Source organism: Microplitis demolitor, chromosome 3 (genome assembly GCF_026212275.2).
Source record: "Microplitis demolitor isolate Queensland-Clemson2020A chromosome 3, iyMicDemo2.1a, whole genome shotgun sequence".
Lineage (NCBI taxonomy): Eukaryota > Metazoa > Arthropoda > Insecta > Hymenoptera > Braconidae > Microplitis > Microplitis demolitor.
This window is the reverse complement of record NC_068547.1, coordinates 6103928-6125211: the sequence shown is the minus strand read 5'-3', so window position 1 is coordinate 6125211 and position 21284 is coordinate 6103928. Positions and strand designations below refer to the sequence as shown.

The window sequence follows — 21284 nt, the reverse complement described above, 5'->3', positions numbered from 1 at the left end:
GTACATAGCCCAAATAAGGGAAATATAACGTAACGGATAACGTGGAATGTTGGACCCTGAACTGCTCTAGGGGATTAGTAGGATCGAGTTTTGGGATTTGGAATTGGAAATTTAGTGTACGGCTCAGAAACAAGGGGCAAAATGTACAGTAAGAATTTAACAATACATAATACAATGGGAGTAAACTAAAACTTTGTAATTTTGTTGTTTGTCTATTTGTACTAAAAGGGACACAAGATTTATAATGCGAAAATCGAGAATATCTTTGAATCTTCTTTTCCCTTTTTTTTATTTATTTTGCTTTTTTTATATGGTACATCTCTCGGGAGTTGGACTAAGTATGCGTTATAACTGGGGCAGGACTTTCAGAAAAATGAAAAAAGATCTTTATATATTTGTATGTACTAGAAGGAAAAATGTAAAGAGGAAAGAAAGAGTGGAGAGAAATAGGGAGAAACATCCCCAGGACACCATGAGAAACCGCATGAGAAGCTTCTAAAATGCTATGTGCACGGATTTACTGTACACATACAAGTTAAAGTGAGATAGAGCAGACTTTGTAAAAGATGGAAATATGTGTGTGCATATATATGTACACATCACGTGTCGTGGGAGGAATAGTGGAGGATAGAAGAGTTGAAAAGAGATGGGCAACACGTCGATCGGAGTATCTGCGAAAGCTTAGTGTTTGCGCGCGCATGCGTGGGATCTTTGTGGGCATTTTCAAACACCCGCCATCTTTATACTTCCATTTCCTCTTGCCCCTTGATCCTCCGCAAGTGTGCACATGCTATTTTTTCCGGTTACGTTACGAGAGAGCGGAGAGACGGTTGATGGAGACGATTATCCCGTCCGTTTCTACATCAACCAACCAGCCAACCAACTATACTTCCATTCTCTCTTTGCACTATTTCGCTTTGTCCATACCGGGTAAGAAACCTTTTTATAGCAGCTGTCGAGGTAAAGGTTCACTTATTATGAGATACTATGGGTAGATGTGTGTAAATATCGAGGATCGAGGGTCATGGATCTGTTCTCTAGATTTTGGGAAAGTAAAACTCAAAAAATATATTGAGGGGTTTAAATTATAAAAGGTATATATTTTATATGTGTAAGTAAAGAGAGAATAGAGGTAGATTTTGAAGGTTCAGCGGTTAAGGGAACAGGTAGTAGTGTAGGATGACAAGAAGGGTTAGCCAAAGGGAAGGTTTGAAAGAGAATAGTATAAGGAGAGAACAGAAGTAATGTGAGAGGGAAAAAGAATAAGAAAGCAAGGGGATGGATTGTGTGGGTGATACACGCAGCAGAGAATGAAATGGAAGAGGAAGCTCTATCATGGCCCGTGGGACGTCTGCAGACACTCCACTCGCTTGCAAACATACAACATAGGACATAGCGCACGGCAAAGGCTTTTCTCGTATTCTATTGATTTTTCAAAAAGTTTTGATGGTGGGAGTGCACATAGTGGAGTTGACTGTCGGTTGTGCGCACGGACATACCTCTGCCGGCCTTGGTGTGTTGGTAAAGATCGTGGTGTGCTAACTCTCTCTGTCTGTCTCACTTTAAATACAACTATATCTATCTCTCACTTGTATTTATACTCTCCTTTCGTCTCTTCTACGGCTGTCGCTTCATCCACCTCGTGGCTCTGGAGTTGTCTGCCCCCTGCCGCACCAACTCACCCGGTCCAGAAATTGCGGACTCACCCCCTACGCCCCCTGCCCGTCCTCTTATCCCGCGCGCACTCAACAATCTCGCGTACTCACGTACAGTACACGCGCAGACCAAAGACACAACAGTACTAACTTTTTTACGGCACCCGATTACACCAAACAAATTAAATTGTATCTTTTTTTTTTATCTTTTACTTTTTTTTAAATCTAATCAATCATTTTTTCAGGATCCTTATCACTTACCCGACAATCGCATTCATATCTTGCACTAGGTCATTGGCACCAATTCGTTCACGATTTTAAAATGTATGAAAAAAAAAAAATATTAAATTTAAATAAATTTTTTATTACATAATCATGTAAAATAAATTATCATGCGTGTAAAGAAAAAAAATGGCGTAAAAAGAAAAAAAAATGAAAAAATATATGTTCTTACGGCCCTGAATTTGAATTCCCACCCACCGGCTGAACAGCAGGGTCACACACACGCGTGTAAATTTCAAGGATGTATATGCGCGCGCGTGTTTTAAACATACACACATGCACACATACACGCGGCGGTAACAGCAGCAGCAGTAATGTAGCACGACGCCCTAGTGTGGTAGTAGCACACGCATCAGCATCCATATCACGAGTCGCACACAATTTATACACACATACAATTTAAAATTCGCGGCGGCCTACAATTTGCGTCAGTGTGTGTGCCGTGAAATAACGAAAATACACGATGATAGCCGAGTGACGGGGCGGGCAATCGAGGCGGATTTTCACGTTACTTGCCGAGTTATACCGAGTTGCCTCGAACTTACACGAAAGTGGGTGACGATTAAACCCGAGGTTACCGAGCTGGCCCGAAGTTAAGTCGAGGCACAGCCAAAAGCAGTGCGGCCGAATCTAGTGCCGTGGCTGGGTTACTACTGTGTTTTATACCTCCGCTGTTTTTTCGTACCGTGCGTGTTTCGTGCGTGCATTTATCTATTACAGATTCAAAAAATTCAAATTGTTTTTACGATAACCAGTGGATTAACGTGTGATATTTAATTTAAAATAATAGTGTACTAACCAACTAAAGGATCTAACACATAATTTAAGATACCAAGATGTTGATGTAATTCGAATTTTAGCGGTTACTAGTGGAGTTTAATATATATACATATATATATATATATATATATTTTTTTTTCTACAACTGTAGTTCGGAATAACGAGAACGAAAAACACCGCGACGGCCATGGCTCGCCGTCGCGAGGACACCGACGATGGTGATTAAAAACGTCGACGGGTGCGGCATACTAAACCAGTACGATAATTTAAATATTAAAACTAATATAAATAATTTAAAAATAGTTACAGTAATTAAAACTCATAGTAAAAAGTTTGAATAAAATGTTTGTGGTGATAATTTAAAATTTATCGAGTTCGCAGGCTGTTGATCATCCGAGACTGGTGACTTGTTTCTGATAATTATTGGTGAACATGAAGCTTGATTTTATTTAATGAAGAATACAAAGTGGATTTGGTGGTGATATGGTTGTGAAATACAGCAAGAGATCTTTTTTAAAGTAGTCTAGCAACTTGTAAAAATAATAAAGTCAGATAGACTTTATTACAAGATATATATATATTTATATTTAAATATACGTATACATATGTATGTCTATATATTTGTGTGGTTGTTTTAAAAGCAGCAGTGTGTTTTTAAGGACGTGATACATTGCCCGGCGGACTAGTTGTGTGTTATTGGTCTTGGTCAAAAAGCGATAGCAAACCGGATACACTTAAAAACGTGTAACTGGCTAGTTGGTGTAGACCAACGAGCTGACGAGCCGGGAGGCTTTCATTTTATTTTGTTGGAAGACAGTGAGAACGTTTGTTTTATTTAATTATTTTTTTTTATTTTATTTTGTACGTAGTTGTTGCTGTAGTTCTTATTCACTGCAATAATACTTGCGGATAGTTTGTTAAGCTGTTGTAGTTTTCAGTTGGTCGACAACAGAGCCAAGAAAGTTTTTGAGACATTAAGCAAGCAGTCCGTCCTCCTACAAGGGGAACATTACCCGCTGGAGGATGAACGCGCCACGAGAATTAACACACGGCTCTTAGTGTTCTTCGTCTTCAACGTCTCAATTTTTTTTTATCTTTTTTTGTGTCACCGGGTGGAAGACTGGTTGTTAAATAACCAGGGAATATATAAGAACATCGTAATCGCCAGGAAAAATGCAAGTGGCAACGTTGTTTCGAGAGAGCAGTACTCTGCTGAGTGCTTCAAATCTCGATCCTCCTCAGCAACAACATCCGGCTCTGCAACAGCAACACCAGCAGCAACAACAACAACAACAACAACAGCAACAACATCATCAGCCGCAGCAAGAACAACAACAACAACATCAGCAGCTTCAGCATCATCAGCAAATTCAACAACAGAGTCCGGATATCCATCTTGGTCATCATATGCAGCACTATCATAAAATGTAAGTTGATATTATTCAAAATTCACTTTTTTTTTCTTTACTGACATCAATGTTCTTCTAAAATTTGAAATGAGTGAATGTAACAGACATCAGATAAATTTAAAGTTATGAATAAATCGAGTAAATAATTAATAAAATAAAATTTTTAAAAATGCGCATTTGAAAAATTTTGAAATTAATAAGTGCATTTTTTTTAGTTATTTACCCTATTTATTTATAATTTTAAATTTGTCTGTCTGCTACATTCACTCTCCGAAATTTGAAGTTTTTTTTCTTTCTTGAGTTGAATTAGGAGTTGAGTAAAAATAAATACATATGTAAAAAGACTTGCTTAGTAATATTGCCAAAGTAATCGCGGGAGACTTTGATTTTGTAATGTAAGAATAAGTTAAAGCTTAACTTGGAGTAGATTTAAAAGAGTAGTTACTATGGATAAAAAGAAAAAGAAAACGAAAAAAAAAAAAAAAAAGAAATAAAAAGATTGAACGTGAAACACGACTTACTTCTCACGACCGCGTGACTCACCGCAGTCTTATGATGTAACACGTTCGTTTGGTCGGTTGTTAAGAAGAAGAAGAAGTAGTAGTCGATCCTGAGATTTTAACGTGAATATAAAAATAAAATAAAATTTTATTCATACTTGATTTTATATTTTTCGAGTTACTTTAAATTTTATTGGTATTTAATTTCCCGTATATATTTCACGGTTCATTTATTACGTAATAGATATGTAATATAATGGATGTGTTTTATTATGCATGTACTATTATGTATACTAGGTACTTGGGATAATTGTTATTTATAATTTAAACTCGACAACTGTTTTGGAAAATTTTACCGGGAAATTGTGTTGACGTTTAATTGGCACGGGATGAACGAGCCACGTGTTGATTATCTGCTGGCCTAACTGTCTCCAATATGTGTTTATATATATCTATATATATGTATATATGTATTGAGTATGCACGTGCATCGTAACACGGCAATTATATATCCACCAACGACCAGTAATGGATTTGCATTATGAGAGTAATAAAATCATTGTCGTTTAATGAGTCGTAATATCATACACTCAATATTAAAGTATATACATTATGGAAAATCGTAATCAACTTTATTACTCAATTATTTAACATACAAATTCTTTTTTATTTACCTTTTTTTTATTAATACATAATTGCCCGTGTGATTGTATTGAATTATCCTTGAACTTGAATTGAGGATAATGTATGGAGAAATAAATAATAAAAATATAAAAAGTGTGTAGAAAGAAAAATGATTGGCGAGACCGAATGGCCGCATTTTTCTCGTTACTTACATTGTTTTATTTTTTATTGTACTATTGACTCGGTTTGAGTTTTTACACTCGCCAAACGTTATTCGATGGATTGGCTGGCTGGTTACAATACAATGAGTGAAGGAAAAAAAAAAGGATAAAAGTATAACAGTTGTCAGACAGCGACGATACCGTCGCCCTCTCGCAGTATATATATAACTAGTAGGAATAAAAAGAAAAAAATGAATGTGCGCGTATCCATTCTCCGATAAAGTTCTTTCACCTTCTTTTCTCCTCTTTTTCTTTCTCTCCTACAATATTCCAGAAGGTCAAAGTCGTTCGGTGCTTGTTGTATATATTTTTTATGTACATACATATATACATCGTTAACTTTTTTACGTATAGGAAAATAGTTGAAAAATTGTTATGACGGAATATAAATTTTTTTTTCTTCGCGAACAATTTTTAAATAAAAATAAAATAGGTCAACTGCAACAGTTTTTATAAAATCTGTTGGCTGACTCACTAAATTTCTTCTTTTTTTTTTTTTTTATATGCATAATATATATATATATATATATATACGTGAATGTATACATACATCATCTTAGATAATGATGAGAGCAATTATAATAATGTGATGTTGAAGTTGGAATTGTAAAATGGATAGATGTAGCAGAAGCATTTGCACTCATCATCCCCATGCCACTCAGCTACCAGTAGATGACTTGATATTTGCCTAGAGACATGTATATCTCTCAGCAAATTTATGTTACTCCACATATTATACATTCACTTGCGTTTGCGTACCAACTGTAAAAATCCTTAACTTTTAAATATTTTAATAACAAAAGTATTTTTTAAAAAATCTGAAAACCCTGCAGGCCAGACCCAAAACTTCCTGCTGATTTTGAGCTCAGGGAGCTCGAAAATATTATTACTTGTAAATTTTTGAGCTCTTCGAGTTCAAAAAACTGTTAGACCGCCAAAACATACATTTCACTGAAAAAAACCTAAAAAAAAAAAAATAAATTTTTTATTTTTATTTTTCGTTTAACTTATAAACTACATGACCGATCGACTCCAAAATCTAATCAATTTCAAATCTTGGTGAACCCTTTCGATTGCCATCAAGAAGGTTCAAATTGGTTGATTCGTTTCAAAGATATCGTTGGGCAAAAAAAGTTTACATACAAACACAAACACACGGATGTCCATCCGGAAATAGTTAGAATAGCTTCCTACGACCTCAAAACTTCGCCATCTGATGAAAACTCCATTTTTGAAAATTGGACCGAAACTAATAACTTACCTTTTTTTTTTAAATTTTAAATTTTCATAGCGGGAAGTTTAAAACAAATAAAACAACGTAGTTAATTAATGTAGTACTCATCAGTATCTTAGTATCGTAATGTATGTATACTAAACTAATTTATTTAAATAAATATATTGACATTAAGTGCTAAAATGATAAGATTAAATTTTACCCAATTTGCAGTAACTTTAATATAAAATAATAATAAATATTTTAATATCACATGTAACCACTCAATTGTCACGCGCAAAGTGTTCAATGTACATTACTTACTTACTTACTTACTTAGAGATTATTGAAACAAAGAACGTATATAAAAAAAAAATATTTTTTTTAGTGACACCTAAAAAGCGTGTGTACACGCGAACTGACGTGTTGAGAAGCTATCTCCCCCGCAAACGCGTGCTTGCATGCACATCGCGACAATGCGGCGACGGGCGTTGTCCGTGTAGTAAAATATACACATATATATATTTATTATACACACACATTCACACACTCACATGTGTATGTGTTTATATGCATATATAAGTATAGATGTGGATACGTTATTCACCGTTCAGTAACCAGTAAAAGTTATAAGACACGTGTAAAGAGAAAACCAAGAAAAATATAAATAAAATATATATTTTGACTGTGTAGTATGTATGTTAACATACAAAGGAAAAACTCATTGAATTGTACTGATGTACTACAAGTACCCAAGCAATTCTCAGGTCTATAATATTTAAATATAAAAAAATTGTCTAGTCTATCTATGATATGAATTACATATGAAAATTTTATTACACACAGTAATAAAATATTCATACGTAATATATATATATATATATTATACATACATAACAAAGGCTATACAGGTTGTATATTTCACTTTGTGTGTTCAGTCTTGTACTGCATAAGTTATAATGTCTTAGATGAAAATTCATGTTATGCATATGTATATAGATGTACACCTATGCATACTTTTTGTTTTTGCGTGTACTTATATTTATATACATGTTTAAAAACAAAAGATACATATATATATATTTATATACATATCGTATAGCATACGTGTAGTTTTAATAGTAATGTCTGCACGAAAACACCGCACGCGTGAATTGCGGGACCTAGTATAGACTTGGCGTAGTTCCCTCATATCGTATTGCTTTAGTTGATATATATGTATATATATATACATACTAACAAATACAACTACATTAATGTGTAAGACTTAGTTTTTATTTATATGTACATATGTATGTAAAACATTAACATTAGATTTAGCTGGTTCATATGCTTAGGTTCAGTATACATCTATACATATGTATGTAGTTCTCTGTCTTGGAAGTTGTGTGTTGTGTTGAGTAAAGTTTTAGTTTTTATTTTAGCCTGAGGCAAGAGTAAGCGAGTAAAGTGTAGGGTAAGAGAAGCAAGCATAGCAATAGCAAGAATGTGTTGCGCACAGAGCTGTAGTCCGTTGCCTGCGGGGGGCCGGCGGTTACTTTGGTGGGAGCGGAAAGGTAGAGATGAGAGAAAACGAGGGACAAAGACGGATATATATAGTTACTGTATATGTGTATGTGTGTAGATAACCAAGAGAAAGAAAAAAAAAATTTAAGCTTGAGGATAAGAGAGACGGAGAGACGGAGAGACGAAGGAGAGAGCTTGTTGGACGAGCTACACTATACTAGAGTTCTCTTGCAAGAGTAGAGGCCTCTCTATCGTCTACCGATCTCGGACCATACCATGCATTTCGTAACACACGTCCTTAGTCTCTCTGTTCCCTCTTCCCTTCGCTCCCCAGTTCTCTCTTACTCATATATATCTTTATCTCAGTCTTACTTTTACATCTTCACTCCACTATCTCACTTCCGTTTGGAATCTTTCGAAACCCAGAGGCACATTCCTCTAAGTCTCATTCGTCTTCTCCATTTTATTCGCTTGACCTTGTATTTTTTTTTTCTTTCCCTTTTTTAAATATTGTTGTTATTATTAGGATTATTGTTGTTTTTCCGATATAGTGAATTTATATTTATATTTATATACATGATACATAAACTTAAAACACCTGTTTTGGTTATCCTTTTGGCAGTCATTTGAGAATAGAGAGCGAATGTGAGCGCCACAATTGTATTGTTGGATGGTTGGTAGTATATAACAACTATCCACAACAACGTGACCTTCGGCAGCACAGAGAAAGAGAGACGTTTTTTTTTTTTTAATGTGTGCTATATGCCGTATGGTGATGTATATATATATATATATATATATATATATATATATATATGTGCGCGCGCGTGTGTGTGTGTGTATGTATGTATGTATGCATGGATTCGGCTTAACTTCCATCACTCGGTTTCTCTTTGCAAGATAACTTGCCAACCATCACGTCATTCTTTACTCGTTGTGTTATACACTATACTACGATTTTCAAACATTCACTTCAGACTTATCTAATAAATTTTATTTAAAAAAAATATATTTATCCGTATATATTAAAATAGTGAGCTTTTACATCAAAAAAATTAATGACAGCAAAGTTAGCTGACATTTGAAATTTAAATAAATTTTTTCAACAGATAAATGATAAAAAAAATATATTTCTAAAAAAGTGACATGTAGAAAATTTGATGAACTACAAGTGCAATTTTCCCAAATATTTTTTTCAATATTTATCTTTTTGTTAAAAAAAGTCAAATTAATGTCGATAAATTATTGTCATAAAAAATTATAATCCTGAAGTTAACAGATAATTAAAAATTTTAGGACTTTTTTTTTCAATAAATTACAAAAAACTAAAAAATGCACTTGTAGAAAATTAAAAAATCTATATGTGCAATTTTTTCAAATATTTTTTTTTTTTTTTTTTTTTAATAATTTATCGTTTTGAAAAAGATTAAAAAATTATAAAATGGTTAACTTGAGAATCATAAAAAATTTGAATTTATTGATTAAAATTTTGAATTAAAAATTTCAAAAATACATTTACTAAAAAATAAATACTATCTAATCTAAAATTAAAAATAATCATTAAGAGTATTTAATTTAGTGTTATTAATTACAAAAAAAACAAACGTCAATGTCTTTTTTAATTGTAACAAGTTTTAAAAAACAAAAAAAAATGAAAATAATAATGTACATAATGTCAATAGATATAATACATAAGAAAAAGTTAAAAGAACGTGGCCAGACGAACTTTTTCTTCAAGAGGTTTTCTCGTGCTATGCGGCGGTGTAGAGGTCGTAAGCCGGTTGGTGTGTCGGGGGTGGTTTACTACGGTCGGTGGTACTGGGTACCGAGGATGGTGACAGGGACACGGGCAAGTTAAAGTGAGAAAACTAGTAGTAGGAGAACGGAGGTGGGTACTCGGAACAGTCAACTGAAAACTCGGTCAAAGTCTCGTCGTGTCGCCTTGTGCTTGTGCTACGACGACGGCACACGGGTTGCTTTGGGGATTCGAAGGGTCGTCTCCTCTACGTCGGTCTCCCTTCTCAACTCTCAAACTATACTACTCTTAAGTTGAGTCTACTCTACTCTCCCTCTCAATACCATATCTATCTTTTGACGTTTCCTCTGCCTCAATTTCTCTTCAAGCTACACGTTTACACACTTACCGTCTGCACCAGTAGGTTACACTTATGTTATATTAGGCTTTGTAGAATATACTGTCTTCCATGTGATGCAACTTATATTTTATGCATCCACGTTTTATTTCTTTTTACTTTTTTTATAGGACCTAGATTTTCTTGCTGACGGTCAACAACTTTGTAAGGTAAGAGACCCAGTACCCGATCAGGGAACTAGTACCCGATCACTTATGTATTTGTATATATATATTTACTTAATTTTACTAAATATAGATATACAAATCCATGGAGTGATCGGGTACTGGGTCTTTTACCTTATCTTCAGCCACCGCCCATTTATATATTCAATAATCATAAATATATTTAAAATCCCGCTAAAAAAATTTAAAATTAAAAAAAATGCAAGTTATTGGTTTCGGTCTCATTTTCAAAATTCAAGTTTTCACCAAATATCAATGTTTTAAGGTGTTAGGAAGCTATTCTGACTGTTTTCAGAATTATGTTCGCGCGCGCGCGTGTGTAAATTAATTTTTACCGTACTATATATTTGGAACGAATCATCCGATTTGAATTTTCTTTGCGGCAATCGTAAGGCTTATCAAGATAAAGTTGATTAGACTTTGAAGTCGATTGGTCAGGGTTTCCAATACTGTAAAAAATCACCGAGGCAAGTCCAAGCGGTGTAGATGTTAAAATCGGTGGTTTTAAATTTCAACACCGAAAGCGGTGTGAAAATAACGCCGACGCCGGTGTAGATATTCTTATCGGTGTTAAAATATTTAACTTTGTGAATATTTTTACTTACTCGATCACTATACTTGTTAATAAATGATATTTTATATTAATTTTCATAAAGAACTGACATTTTTTGTGTTTTATAATCTTTAAAGTTAATACTCCAAGTGAACGTAGCTTACCCCGCTTTTACACCGGTTTAAATCCAGTATTTTAACACCGCCGAATTATGCCTCCTACACCAGTGTAATTTCATTTTAACACCGGGCGGAGTTAAAATGAGTCCAATTTTAACACCGTTCTTTTTTCAGTAAAGTTATTGAAAAAATCAAAAATATTTTTTGTTTTTTAGTTTTTTTAATGAATAACTCATTAACGGCTTGATCGATTTGCCTCAACATTTGATCAAAGATAAGCCTCAAAAACTCTTTTTAATTGCCGCAATGAACATGAAAACCGGTATAATAGTTCAAAAGATATCGTGAGCTCAAGAGCTCACAAAATTATAAATAATAACATTCTTGAGCTTTCTGAGCTCGAAAACAGCGGGAAGTTTTGGAGTTGAATCACAGCGTCGTTTTTCAGATTTTTTTGGCTCAATTAGTGATTTTTTTTTAGATATTTCAAGCTAGATAATAAAGTAATAAAAGTTTTAATGACCGTATAAAAATGTCTAACAAGCGATATTATGAATAGAAATTAAAAAAAAAAAGTAATAATTGTCATAGCTCGTGATTTAATTTAATTTAAAAAGAGAAAGATAGAAAAACTGATTATGAAGATTTTATAATTTGATGATTCACTTAATAAGAGAAAAAAAAATGTAGATACAAAGTCACAAGAGGTAGGTCAGGTTTATGAGTGAAATAAAAAAAAAGAAAAAAAAAATTGAAAGAAAGAAAAACAAGTTGATGGATGTGGAATCGTAAACTTTGAATTGAGTCGAGTCATGTTGACTTGCCACTACTACATTCAATTTTATGCTATGCAAGTACATATTCCAATATAACTCGTGTCTGTTGTTCTATCCAATTTTCACGGAAATTTACATTGAAAGTGTATTGTGCTCAAATAACATACGAATATCCGAAATAACCAATTAAACACTTAAAAACAAACAATCACGGATATTTTTTCATCAAACACGTGGCTATTAATTTTTTTTTATTTTTCATTTTATTGTTTTCTTTTTTAAATGATTTGCTTTGTACACACGGTACAATAACAAATATTATGGTTTAATATTAAAAGAATAAAGGAAAAGTAAAATAAAATTTTTCATATAAACGGTTTTATTTTATTTTATTATTATTTTTTTTTTTTTTAGTTTTTTTTAATTCCCAAAGAGATTTTTCCTCTGAATATATTCAAGAGAAAGTGAAAATTCATCAATAGCTTAATATCTATAACACATATTTATGGATTACAAGAAATCGAAAACGTGCTACTAATTTTTTTTACTTTTTTTTTTTTTTATTCTCGTTCATTCATTCCTTGATAATGTAATTAAAGGTTATTGAATCGTGCGGCAACTTATTGATTATTCATTGAAATTAAATTACTAATGTCTTCTCCAATCTCCATTTATCATTTCAATCAACTATTATTTTTTCTTTTTTGTTCCCCTTACTCGCCTACTAATGACACTATCAATTTAATGCGATCAATCATCATTTATTAAAGTATAATATATATTTTTTATTAAAAAATTCAATGTATAAATAATAAAAGTTTAGAAAATCTAAAAGTGCACGATTCATAATGCTCATTTAATTATGAAATAATAATAATAAGAAAAAAATGTCTATTCTGCGACTAAAATTATCTGTTGATTAAATAGATGGCTCTATTAACCAAAAAATCGACGCTTTTAAAATATGTAATAACAAAAGAAAAACATCTGTACTAGGACGGTAATGCGCAAACACCACTGGTGGGATAAATTTACATAATATGTGAAGATATATCACCATCCATGTTAATTTTACATAAATATATATAGATATACAGTCTTCTGTTTTTTTTTATCCTTATTAATTGCAATTAAACGACACTGAGTTGCCTAGCTATTCGCGATAGGTGACCTGCAATTCTTTCAAAGAATTTTTGAAAAAAAATTTGACTCAATTGATAGATTTTTTGGCAAGTTATAGTGTATACGGGTTTCATACACTTGACGGACAGGAAATTTGTTTAAACAATTTTGATGTTTTTTCTATTTTGATTGCACTAAACAAATTTTTCAAAAATATAGAATTAACCTTCATCAAATTATTTTCACAATAGTATGTAAAATATCCTAATTCCGTCAACTAACAAGAGTATAATAATTGAAATAGTTGCCGAAGTGAATTAAAAAAAAATTTTTCGATCGTAAATCACTCTGATGCTTCGCATCATGAGTCGTGGAAAAAAAATGTATATCCATATTTATAAATTCATATATAAAATAAAATAGAGTAATAATTAGTAATGTAATGGCATGAATGTGTGATGTGTAACATACATAAATCGACACATCCCTTGAGATTTTGGAATAACAAGCATTGGGAATGGGACACGATCCTCGGATTCCATGCGATCCTTCTCATCGAGTATATATAGGAAATATAGACAGAGAGATTAAGAGAGACAGACATATAGAGAAGGAATGAGTACAAGCGCGTGAGGAAACACGTGGCTCAACTCCAATTAGTAGCACGCGCGGAAATACGCGTGGACTCGATACGATACCGAGTATGAGGAGAAGTAGTTGAGCTAGTAGTAGAGTAGAGGCGAGTAGAAACAACACGATGAAGATGCACCAGAGTCACTAACAAAACCCATGTGTGCAAGCACGTGACACACGATTATATCGACATTATCGGGTGATTCAACTCGATCCTCTAGTTCTACTCGGAGTAAAGCTGCTACAAACTACAAGGTAACTTATAATGTGTTGGCCTCAGACACTTGCTGCTATGTGGATACAAGAGGACAAAAAAACTTTAAGCATCACATCGTGCTAAAGACTTGCTTTGATCGTATAACTCGTTTCTTAACTCTTGGTAGTTAGTATATTATATATATATATATATATATATATATGTCTACATATTTATATGTAATAGTATATTTATACTGAATGAAGGAAAAACAAGAATTACATTACATTTTTACTTCAAGGAGACGCGTACTATAATCAGCTAATTCAACTTTTCTTTGTCGATGAAGATATCAAGTTTATTTTGACAGCTGTTTATATTAGTGTTATGTATATATTAAACTTAAAAAAAAAAAAGTTTAACGGTTATGGAATAACGGAATGGAGAGATAAATTGACTATGAAATTTATTCATTTATTTATTTTATTTTTTCTTTTAATTTTTTAAATGAATAATTTATCGATAATCGTTTGAGCTGATAATTGATAAATATTTAGTTATTTATTCAAATTAATAAATTATTTAATATACGTTTATTGTCTTAGTATTTAAGAGTAAATAAATTATTCAGTGTAATTGACACTTTTGATATTTAGTAAAGCAGTTAAATTATTTACAGTGTAATCATTCGGAGGAATAAATTATGAGCAGTCATAATGATAATTCAATTTTATTAATTATTGTCTATCATTTTTAACTTCCCGCAAAGAAAATTTAAAATTTTCAAAAAAGGCAGGTTATCGTTCCGATTTTCGAAATGGAATTCTCATCAGATTTGAACTTTCTTAGTGGCAATCGAAAGGGCTCACTAAGATTTGGAATTGAGTAGATTTTGGAGTCAATCGGTCATGTAGTTTACAAATTATACGAAAAATAATTTTTTTTTTTTTTTTTTTTTTTTTTTTTTTTAGGTTTTTTGCGTATAACTCATAAACCACTTGCCCGATTCGCCTCAAAGTATAAACAGTTTTAAGTCTTGGTGCACTTTTTTGATTGTCACCAAGAACGCTTGAATCGGTCCATTCGTTCTAAAGACATCGCCGGTCAAAAATCATTTTTTTTCAGTGAAATGTATGTTTTTTCGTCTAACACACTGAAAAACGGATTTATTTGAGCCAACTTAGATTTATTTGAGCCAAAGATGTCGTATATTTGAATATGGCCAAATAAATATTTAATTGTGAGAAAGATATAATATATTTGAGTAGTTTAATTGCGTGAAATAAATGATTTATTTGTGGTAAAGAAATGATCCAATTGCTACAAATAAATGAAGGGCTCCAAATATATGTATAGTATCGCAAAACTTTAGGTTTTTTGTCACAAATTTGATATCTTTACCACAAATATATCAATTACTTACCACAAATAAATGATATATTTTTGTTGAATTATAAAATTATGTGAATCAACTGTCATATTTTGTTGTACCAAATATATTTATTTGTCATTAAGGAATATTTGAAAAAAAGCCACAAATAAATTGATTTATTTGGGACAAATATTTCTTTTTTTCAGTGCAGTTTTTTTAACTCAAAAATTTACAAGCAATAATATTTTTGAGCTTCCTGAGCTCGAAAACAGCGGTAAATTTTGAATCTGGCCCGCAATGTTGGCGGTATTCAAAGTTTTTTTTAAAATCAATTTGTATCGTGATTATTTCGTTAATATTTTTTAATTAATATAAAATATTTTATAAAAAAAAAAAAAAAATATTTTTAAAAATTGATGTAAATATTTGATATTCATTGTTCGATAGATAGCAATAAAATTGAAATAAAATCTACCGATATTAATTAAACAATATTTTTTAAATGTTTACATATTTTTTATTGTCAGTATTTAATAGAAAAAAAATATCATAAAAAAATGACTTTGTGAGAGTGGAGAAAAAATAAATATAAAAAATAAAAGAGGAGGAAGAGAATAAGCAAAAAAATGAAATAAAAAAGTGAAACAAAAAGCGTATGTATTATTTAAATGTTGACAACTGTAGGTCAGTCGAAAAAGTCTGCATACATGTGCAAATTTAACGCAGAGAAAAGAATTATTGCTTACAATTTCTGAATGAACCGACACTTGATACACTCTGAAGAAAAATCCCTTGTGGGCATGCCGACAGTTTACGATGCCGGCGTTTCTCAAGGGTAGTAGTGTTATGTGTAGAGTAAAGGGAAAAGAATAAAGAGATATAAATTATTCTCCCCGTCGTACCGATCCCTGCTGTTAGTTTGCGTAGCTGTAGTCTCGTGACTGTCTGCCTGCCATGGCAATACACTGGCTCTGTTCTGCTGTTCCCGTACCGGTTCTGCTGTTTCCTATCATCCTCTGCTCTGCCTGACGGTATTCAAGTCACTCAAGGGGGAAAAATAAAAAACTTTAAATTCCTTTAACGTGACGAAATTATATTCGATCGCTGGGTTATATGACTCCTCTCTCCACTATACCATTCCATTCTTTTTACTTTTTTCATTCTCCATCGTTCCGGGGAATTCCTATACGTGATTTCATCACTAATAGTTTGTATATCACTATTCATAAAAAAATTGCATATAAAAAAAAATAGATTTCTGTCATATTAATAATTTAAAAAAAAAAAAAAAAAAAAAAAAACAAGTATAAGAAGTAATTAATTTTTTTTTGTACATGAGTTTTTTTTATTTCTTCTTTTTTTCTTTCTTCTTCTTTTTTTTTTTTTTTTTTTTTTTTTTAAACATTATCGTAGTATTTTTCGTTATCGACATTTTCTCGGTAGAGCTGGTGCTGGGTGTGCGTGATTACGTGCGTGGGTCGACGGGTTTGCCTATGTATTACTGTCGGTCTCTCCCGACCACCCCTTCTGGCACCCACTAGAAGAGGAAGAGGAGAATGAATACACCCTCTACATCCTCTCTCTCTCTTCTCTCTCTCTCTCTCTCTCTCTCTCTCTCTCTCTCTCTCTCTCTCTCTCTCTCTCTCTCTCTCTCTCTCTCTCTCTCTCTCTCTCTATATATATATATATATATATATATATATATATATATATATATATATATATTTATATATTTATATATATACCCTCTGTATACCCGTCACTCTCTTTAACTCACGAACCAACTGCTACTACTGCTGATGCTATCCACCTTTCTCTCTCTCTTTGCGTGCGGCCCCTCATATCTATCTCTGTATATGTTCGCGTTCGTTTCTGCTGCTGGTGCTGTTGGTGTAGAGTATATATACTATATACCCGGACGTTTGTACGTGTGTTGAGTTTTCTGGAGGTTTCCCCTGGCAACGAGAGTGCTGGCTATACCGGCTACGACCGGGGCTCACTTGCGCTTGCTGTAGTCTAGGGGTGGCGTTGAAACCCACGCGAAACTAACCCATTTGGTCCATTTATATATATGTATATATATATATATATATATGTTATTTTTATTTCACCTCTTTTTCTTGCCCCTCTTCACATTATTATTTTTCTGTTTCTTTTTTAACTATTTTGTTTTTTTTCTTTACTGCTCTCTTATTTGTTTTCTTTTTATTTTTACTTTTTTATTTGCTCCGCTTGCCACGCGCCACTGTTATTATTGCGGTAGCACACGCGTTTACACTGTCGTTGAGATTACGTTATTAATGTGCGGTATGTAAATATCATTTAATTTACAGCAATTATTTTCGCTAATTATATTATTTGCTATTTATATTATTAATATTATTTCATTTAATTAATTAGTTTTACAATAATATTTACTATTATTACTACTCTAGTTAGATATTAAATTATATTCACTTTATTATATCAATCGTGATATATATTTTTATACTTTTTTTTTTTTAATATTTGTAAAAACATTTTTTATTTTAATTATAAAACTACGAGTTTCATTATTTATTTTACGGAATTTATAAATTCAAATGAATATTTTTTAATAAATTGTATTTGTAAAGCCCTTTGAAAAATAAAATTAATTTATATTCGGTTGGTATTTTTTAATAATACGAATTCAATATATAACATTTTTTATTAACAAAATGACCAGAATATTCTATGTACATATTTATATACATATTTATATACACAGATGGATTGAGTTAATGGATTTGAAATTATGTAAAAGAGTTATTTTCAGTTCATTTATAAACTTTTGACGTTAAAACTAGAAGCATTTAAACTGTCGAATTATTTAATAGTTTAATTTATATACTGTCTGTGTAAACACTAAGTTCAAAAGTACTTTGATACATAAATATTCTTATATACATAATTGAAACTCTTAAAACTTTATTTATTTGATAGCCATAGCTTATAACCCTTGATTTAATATTTATTGTTAGATAAGTCATAAATAACATTAATTTTTATTTACTTTTTCACAAATAGACTCAATTGAATTATTTATAATTATTATTTTTAAACTTTCCGCTATGAAAATTTAAAATTAAAAAAAAAGTAATTAGTTGCGGTTCTATTTTCAAGAACTGAGTTTTCATCAGATGTCAACGTTTTTAGATCTTAGAAAACTACTCTGATCATTTTCAAATGGACCTGCTGTCCGTGATGTATACCTGAAATGATAAAGTTTTTCGCGTAACGAAAATGAAAAAAAATTTATGTAATTTGACTGCTTAAAGGTGACGAGGGGTAATTCGAGGTAGCTGCAATTTTCGGCTGACATGCGAAGCATTTCAGAAATCTTGATCCTGTAGATTTTTCACTTTTCATTTTGTTTTAATATTTTCGTTCCTCGAAGAACGTTCCGATTTTTTTAGATACATTTTGCTTGTGTGTGTGTGTGAATTTAAACTTTTTTTGTTGTAAGATATCATTGAAGCGGATCAACTGATTAGAAATTATTTTGCGGCAATCGAAAGGGCTCGCCAAGACTCAAAGCTGATTAGATTTTGGAGTGTCAAGCACGTGTCAATCGGTTGATTCATTTCGAAGATATCGTCGGACAAAAATGATTTTTTTCAGCGAAACACATGTATATTTTTGCCAGCCGCTCTTTAAGCTTGAAGAGCTCAAAAGTTTACCAATAATAACGTTTTCGAACTCTAAGCTCGAAAACAGCGAAAAGTTTTGGGGTTGGCCCGAAGGATTAACCGTTTTTCAGATTTTTTTTTTTTAAGGTTTAAGTAAAAATTATATGTATACACATACATACATTTTATTACATGTTACGTCATTTCTTGAGGTTGAAATCGTTTGCCTGCTGTGATAATCATAAACAATAAAAAAAAATTTCTATATATATAGAAAACAGTTAAAAGACTGAACATTAAAAACCAAGATAACACATCTATCTCCTAGTCGGTAGGTAGTTACTGCAGCTATCATTGAGACATCTCAAAAGATAACGCAAGCCGAAAGTCATATAGCGTGATAAATCGATCGTAAATTATCTGAAAGATCTTTATCTTGCTGTGAATACAATCACGTGGAACGTTTGACTAAAAAAGAATCCCTTTTTTTACTTTAAAAATAAGATAAATAAAATAAAGTAAAAGAAAAAAACTTATTCCAATAATAATTAAATGAATTAACATCTTTTCCTTAATATTGTACAATATCACAGTTATAAATTAAATGAACTCTTCTATTGTTATTTTTATTACCTATTAAAACTCCATTAAATATTTTTGTATTTAAAAAAAATAATCACCTCGTCTATGTAAAGATCTAGGTAAACTTTACGTAAGTAAGTTTAACTATTTAAAAAAAAACTAAAAATTTATTTACTCTGATGTGTCTTGAAAAATTTTTTGAAACTAATGAAAAGTGCATTCCATATATTGAAAAATTCACGGATACAGTTTTATTTATTTATTTTTTTTTTTTTTAATTACCGGGCTTGTTAATTTACTAGTAACAAATTAACGATAACGATTTTGATAGAAATTTTAATATAGTCATATTGTAATAGGATTTTTAACGGTTAAATAAAAAATGTTTGGTTGATTAATCGTATATTTAAAATTTCGTCGCATTTACATACATACGACTGGACCAACTGTTTTTTTTTATTTTATTTTATATAAAACATGAATATCAGATTAAATCGGTCTAAAACTACATCAATCTTGTTTTCCAAAACATCCTCTCCGTAGTAGTATACTTTTTACAACAATTTATCATACTCTATGAACTGCGAAAACAATTTAAAAAGAGTATATTGGTGACAAATTATTAAACGAGTATAGACTGTAGAGTACATAACCCATTCTGTTGAGGTGTGCAGTATGATTTAAAATAAATACGTGACCTAGATAAAAAAAAATTATGTGTTTATTTATATATATGTTTATATATACATATACATTTTTTTTTACTTAAAAAAAAAAAAAAAAAAAAAAAAAAAAAAAAATTGTAGCATGCTCATAGCAATCACTAGATTTTCGTTTCTCGTTGCCTTCTCTCTCTCTCTTGATAGCTCTCTTCTTCCCCGCCAGCAGCTGCCCTAGTCGTTTCCAGCAAGTACTTCTATGTACCAACCAACCATCTCCTACACGCCAACCAACCAACCAACCTCCCCTTTTACACCCCGGCAATCCCTTCTCGCCCTTCCTCATCTATATATATATATACCTTGTGTATTTAACTCCCAGTACATATTTACGAGGGCTTATGTATCCAACTCTATCTCACTCTTACTCAACTCTCGTAATATTCGTTTGCTCGCTTGCACACCCGTTCGACCATCGTTCGTATGTACATCACTGTACTGTGTGCGTTATGTATTGTATGCCTGCTTCCATGTACATACATATATACATACATTTATATATACATATATATTTATATGTTGTACATATATACGCTGAGCCCTCTGAGTATATATGTACAAAGTACAGCCCCGCGTAAAAAGTACATAAGCCAGGTATACTCCAGCTACAAAATCATTCCAGCCAGGTATTTTCGAATTAGCAAACTGACATGGTGGAAAAAAAAAAAAAAAAGAAAAAAACAACAAAAAATATGCATAAAAAAATTAACAAAAAAAAGTACGACCGAATAAAGGGGTTTTAAAGGAATGAAGATAGAAAAAAATAATAAAAATAATATGGAAAGCTTTAATGGGAAGATTAACTAAAAAAAAAAAAAAAAGGGGGTGCTGGAGAGTAAGAGAGAGAGGATAAGAGAGAATGAGAGAATAATAGAACATCAAGTTGAGATAAATGTCAAGTGACATATTTTGGGAGAACGGTAGAGATACATAAATATTTTAAATTCCCCGGGTAACTAAACTCATAATTTAATCACTTGAGTTCGAATATACTTTAAGATAAAATCGTGAATACCTTTGCCACACGCCAATCATAATTTTCATAATAAAAAATC

The 21284-nt window shown here is 31.7% G+C and overlaps 1 protein-coding gene across 1 annotated transcript in view; it reads left to right on the top strand.

Moving 5' to 3' along the window:
- Window positions 1–2536: 2536 nt before the first annotated feature.
- Window positions 2537–21284, top strand: part of LOC103568547 (protein naked cuticle) — a 35843-nt gene continuing 17095 nt past the window's right edge. The window contains exon 1 of the mRNA XM_008545462.3: window positions 2537–4144. Coding sequence (XP_008543684.1) covers window positions 3891–4144 — 254 coding nt within the window. The 5' untranslated portion in view covers window positions 2537–3890. The remainder of the gene's footprint in view (window positions 4145–21284) is intronic.